Below are 6,000 nucleotides of genomic sequence, written 5' to 3'. Positions count from 1 at the left end.
ATTTGGGGCCTGTGAGCCTTCATCCTAGCCTGACAAAAGAGAGGAAGCTAATAAAGGAGAATATTTGAAGGCCAGGATCCAAATGTACAGTCCTTTCCTTTCAGACGTTTCATCACCTAGCTGGATAACACCATCAGGGCTACTACTGGAGTGGGTTTTGGAAAATGTAGCAGAACTGTGTTCGTCAGAGAGGAGAGGAGGAGGAATAGGGCAACTTTGGGGGTCCATGGTACTCTCTGAGCTCAACGTTTCATCACCCAGCTAGGCAACATCACCCGTACTACGGACGGTGTCGAGGCCTTCCTCGCAGGGTTGTCGTGTGCCAGTCGGGAGCGGATGAATTCCCCTCTCCTCCCCCTTCTTCCCACAAAACCCTCGAGAGGAGTTCAGCCGACGTGGCCTTGCCCGTCGGCTCCGAGCCAGGCCTGGGCGGGAGAGGCCAACCCCTCCCTCGAGTGACAAACCCTTCCTCTCCGGACCACAACTCCCGACGCGCTTTGCGGCGTCGGCGTCGGCAGCAGCGTCTTTCCCGACGTGCTCCGCGACAGCCCGTCCCCCCCGCGGGCCCTCGGTTTCCTTCCCGGCATGCTCTGCGCGCCGCCTCAACCTGACTAGAATCGGGAGACGCCGCCGTCGCTGCCGCCGTGAGGAGAAGAAAAAGGAGGAGGAGCAGCCGTCGCCTCAACAGCAGCAGCAGCAGCAGCGGGCGGGGCCGCCGTCGTCTTTCCGCCGCGCCTGAGGGGAGAATCCCGCCCTCTCCTCCTTCCGCCCTTCGCGGGTCTTCCCCCCCCCTCCGTCCGTGTGTGTGTGTGCTCGGCCGCCCCGCCCTCTCCCCCCCGCGCCGCTTCTCCCCGGCCGGCCATGCCGTCTCGGGCAAGGTAATGAGCCGCAGAGCCCCGGGGTCTCGGCTGAGCGGCGCTTCGTCCTCCGGCGGCGGCGGCGGCACCGGCAGCAGGCAACACTATCACCCGCGGAGCTGGAATGACTGGCAACCCAGGTGGGCCCCGCAGGCGCGGCCTAGCTCGGCCCGGAGGGGGGGGGAGTTGCGTGTGTGAGGGGTGTGTGTGAGGGGTGTATGGGTGTCGGGCGGGAAATAAATCAGGCCTCTCCCCCCGCGGCTCTACCTAGCTAGGCCCGGAGTCTCCCCTCCCCGCTCGGCCTCGGGGAGCCCTGACAGCGCCCTTCCCGCCGAGGAGGAGGAAGGAGAAGAAGGCAAGGCCCGTTTGTGCGGCCTTCCCCGCTCTGGGTTTTGGGGGGAGGGTTGGCTCCCAAAGACCCCCTTGTCCAGGTAGAAGGTTTTTTCCAGCCCCTCTTGAATGGGGGGGGGGGTCTCCCTGAAGGGAGTGGGTGGGTTGAGCGTTTTTTCCCCCCTTCACACGCCCCCGTTCCTTGGGTGGGCTTCCCCCCTTGTTTGTGGAAAGTAGGTGGGGGTGGGGTCGTTGTTGAAGAGCCTCGTTCGCCCCGGGATGTGGTGTGGGGCTAAACTCAGGGCTAGTAGGTGACTTTAAACCTGGTTAATAGGGTTCTTTTTTGCAGGGGGGGGGGCATGTGCACCAAGTGGGGGGTGGGGGGATTTACAGAAGAAACATAGAAGTCTTCAGAGAGGGGCGGCATACAAATCTAATAAATAATAATAGAAGACTGAGGGCAGAAAAAGACCTCCTGGTCCATCTAGTCTGCCCTTATACTATTTCCTGTATTTTATCTTAGGATGGATATACTGTATGTTTATCCCAGGCATGTTTAAATTCAGTTGCTGTGGATTTACCAACCAGGTCTGCTGGAAGTTTGTTCCAAGCAAATACTACTCTTTCAGTGAAATAATATTTTCTCACGTTGCTTCTGATCTTTCTCCCAACTAACAAGAAGGTTTTTTAGGGCTGGGTTTGAAAGTTTGGTGGCTTTGTTGGTTTTATTTTGGGGGTGGGGGTCAGTTTGGCTATGGGGGGGTCATCTGAAGCTGATTGCAGGTTTAATTCCTCCCCCCTTTTAGGAAAAAATTACTGTCCCCAAAGTGCTTTCCCCCCCTACTTCTTTAAAAGGCAACTGGACCCTGTTGGGGTTTTTTCTTTCTTTTTTTGGAAAAGGTTTCACTTCTTTTCATGCGAGAAGTCTCTTCAAATACTGGACTGAATTGAAAACGTTTCTTCAGATGGGAAGAAACGAAACCTTTTCCGAGTGGGGGGAGTCTCCCAACAGAGTCCAGGTGCCTTTTTGGCAAACAAAACAAAACAAACACCATTGGAAAAATCATGACTTTGAGTGATTGACAATCATCATCAATTAAGGTTGTGATTCCTTCCTCAGTTGGTAGCTTTTCCTGCAAGGGATAGGTTTAAAAAGGGTTGGATTCCCCCCCCCCATTGGTTTTGTTAGGTTTGGTGGGGGGAGATTGGGGGAGATGATGTCCATTGGATGAGTAGCAAACTTCAAACCCCCCCCCCCCCGGAAGCTGGACGGACAGACATTTTGATGGTTTTTTTTAATTATGAGCCTTAGAAGTTACTTTCATTTTGTGATTATGCACCTGGGCAGGTATATTTCAAAAGTATACGCAGAAAGTTGGCAAAGTGGAGCTCATCAGGTCTGTGTGAGAAGATGATTTCATAAGGTTTTTCTTTCACTCTTCTACACTGTTAAATTACTGTACGTCTTTATGCAGAGAAAAGTTTTCTCCCCTTGTGTGGATATATTGTAGTCAGAATGAATTAATTGCTCTTTGTGGTTCCTGTTTCCTGTTATCTACCCTACTGTGCTTCTTTTGGGATGGGTGAGAGAAGTAGATCAGAAAAAAAGCATAAGGCATTTTAAAAAAATAATAAGACTGTTAGAGGGAGAGGGAAAAGTATATGAGATTTAAGTGGTTGAGAATGATCTGTGTTTTCCCATCTTGATTCCAATTCTAGGAAACTTCCAACTGAGTGTAATGTTTATTGACATGCAGCTTCTTTCATATTTGTTTCTAAAAGGTAGTAAAATTTACATTGTTTTGCTGCAACAAACTATCAGCGTTATCTCTCTGGGATTATTTCTAAATATGAAATATTTCGGTTCACAAAACATCAGTGGTAGTTCAGTTTTATTTTTCAGGATCTTGAATATGAATTGGGATTTTTTAAAAAAAAATTAATTGGGGCTGTTGGATGGGTTGATCCACTGGAATAATTTCACACCACTTTCATACTGCAACTTTGTTGCCTAGTTGATAACTTGGTAATAGCTTTATGGGAAGGAGAAAGCTAGTGAAGTGGTGTTTGTTAGATGTTAAGGCTCCTTTTTTGGGAGATTCGTAGTTTTTAAAAAAATTAAATACACTACTGCTAACTTGTGATAACGTAGAAGTGCATGCCCATCTGGGACAGTTTGTTATATTTGTCATTTGACATGGACACAGACAATTCAGATGTATAAAAATGTATAAACCAATTTTGCTTTGAGAGTACACACACATGCATATATATCCCCACAAACAGCTTCCGTATTATTTTAAGATCCCAGTGATTACTTTAGCTATGCTTGTAGGCATAGCCTTGAGCTTTTTTTTTTTTTACTATTATGTAAGAGCAAGTCCTTTTGTGATATCATGATCTACTTTTGAAAATTCCTTGATGTAGCCTGGTGACTTGCTTGTCAGGGAGACTGAAGGCCCACCTTTCCTTGGATGCATAGAAATGGGTGCTTGGGTGGGTCCTGGGAGGGAGGGGAAGTCCGAAGTCATATCTTCTGAAGGTTTGTGCTTCTAAAGTAAGGTATATTTAGTAGTCAGTTGGCTTTGAACAAGGGTTCAGGACATGGTTGGACCAAAACCCCACAGTAAGCTTGCTCTGATGTGTTAAGATCTGCATTTCAAAAATGGGCAGGGACCCCAAATGAGCTTTATCTTATGGGGTTTTCAAAGGGGGAGATAGGTGACAAAGGTGGCTTTGAAAAAGGATTGGAATGTTTTGGTTGGGCACATGGTGGTCTGTGGGCTACATGGTTTCTGCAGTTGGGTTAGAGAATTATTGGAGGTCCAGGCAAACAAATAAGGTATTGTGTAAACTTTGTGTGTGTGTGTATGTGTGTGTATGTGAGACTCTGGTTGGTTTCACTCACTACAGAGACATATTATGATATACCTGATGTTTGGTTTAATGTGTTAATAGTGAACCCAGCCATTGCAGATTCTAAAGCATTGTTATGGCTTAGAATGACATGTGAATCTCACCACTGGCCAACACAATCTCAGTGTTTTCCCTTCTGTGGATACAATTAAAGGTATAATCCTGGAGCCTTGACAAATTCTTTGGATTTTTCTTATACACTCCGGAACTTGTTTCTGAAGTATTGTATACTTATTTATTTTATTTAGTTAGTTATTAAATCATCCATCTTGCTTCAAAGTGACTCTGGGTGGTTTAATTAAAAGCAATAAAACCATAAAGGTTAAATGTATTTCTAAAAACAATAAAAATCGAATCACAATCCAAAGTATACATTGATTTTTCAAACATATAAGTCTAGATTTATTTCAGATATAAAAGTCTGCCATTAGAAAGCACTGGAATATCTATGTGGATATTTGGCCTGCATCACAAGCTAACTGATCTTCCTTATTTTGTGTCCACAATCAAAACCGGCAACTCGGTTAAAAGAATAAATTGCTAAGTGAAACCATGACTGGGCTTATTATCTGACTTTTTAACCTTGGCAAAACATGCAAATTCCAAACTGCCAGAATTCCCCAGTCAGCACTGAGATACTCATGCCACTTAGATATACATTCAAAAAAAAATTCATATTCAAATGATATAGACTGGTATCAAAATGATTTAAAATTGTGAAAACAATAGAAATTCCCCCCCCCCCAAACTGGCACGTTAAAAGTTAAATCATAAGACAGGTTGTTAGTTTGTAAGGTAGCAGCTGGAGATGAATAACAATTTTTTTGAAGAAAGGTAAGAATGAAGAATGTGTCTGACGTGTGCCCATAAACTAAAAGATTAAATTTATTTATTATTTATTTATTTATTTATTAGATTTCTATGCCGCCCTTCCCCTGAGACTACTTTCCACAGATTATTTAAATTGGAATGATTTTACGTGTCGGTTGATGGTATCAATACAACTCTTATTGTAATGTACTTACAAAAAAATGCAATATGCGACGTTTCGGTGAAATCACATTCACCATCATCAGGCTGAAGCTTCACACATACACACACACACACACACACAGACACACATACAGTGGCAAGGAATGCAGCTCCAATTTTAAAGTACGGTAAGTGCAGGATTTTCGTGTGACATTCATCTTTTTATGCCTTTTAGAATTCTGGTCCCAACCTTCTATTTTCAGCATTGCCAGACAAGCTTCAGATTGGAATATGTAGGAATGTACATCAGAATTTTCTCTTTTGCACTTCATGCTATTAAAGGAAGGCTGCAGGGAACAGAATTTATTACTTACTGCCCTTTCACTTCTCTTGTGGACTCATGCCTACATGGTGACTTAGTTGAGAACATGATTTTGAAAGGTTTTTTTTTTAAAGCTTAAAATTGTAAATTACATTTTGTCTTTGGCATGTTTTGGTTTTCTCATTGTATTTTCCAAGGGTAAACTTTTTAAGATAAACATTTTGGTTATGACTTTCTTTAGAGTTTTATAGCATGCTAATAGGATTGAGATGTAGGAATAGAGAGTTCCTTGATTCTGGGTGATTACATGGATGTGTCCCTGTGTTTTTCTCGGGAGCATTGGCCATGCTGAATGAGCTACTGAGAATTCTGCTGCAGCAATACAGGTAGTCCTCGATTTACAACTATTCGTTTAATGACCATTTGAAGCAACAGTGGCATGGAAAAAAGTGACATGACCATTTTTTCACACACCCATTTAAGCCTCCCTATGGCCACACGATCAAAATCCAGATGCTTGGCAACCGGTTTATATTTATGGCGGTTGCCATACCCCGAGGTCATCTGATCCCCTTTTGCGACCTTCTGACAAGCTTGGGACTA

General features: G+C 44.6%; 1 protein-coding gene across 1 annotated transcript in view; it reads left to right on the top strand.

Annotated features, from left to right (window-relative positions):
• The first annotated feature begins 623 nt into the window (after nucleotides 1-623).
• SMG1 (SMG1 nonsense mediated mRNA decay associated PI3K related kinase) overlaps nucleotides 624-6,000 on the top strand; it is an 89,480-nt gene continuing 84,103 nt past the window's right edge. The window contains exon 1 of the mRNA XM_070761139.1: nucleotides 624-997. Within this exon, the coding sequence (XP_070617240.1) occupies nucleotides 882-997 (116 nt within the window). The 5' untranslated portion in view covers nucleotides 624-881. The remainder of the gene's footprint in view (nucleotides 998-6,000) is intronic.

The sequence above is a fragment of the Erythrolamprus reginae genome, chromosome 9 (genome assembly GCF_031021105.1).
Source record: "Erythrolamprus reginae isolate rEryReg1 chromosome 9, rEryReg1.hap1, whole genome shotgun sequence".
Taxonomy (NCBI): domain Eukaryota; kingdom Metazoa; phylum Chordata; class Lepidosauria; order Squamata; family Dipsadidae; genus Erythrolamprus; species Erythrolamprus reginae.
The sequence above is the reverse complement of the archived record's forward strand: the minus strand, read 5'-3'. Positions and strand labels throughout refer to the sequence as shown.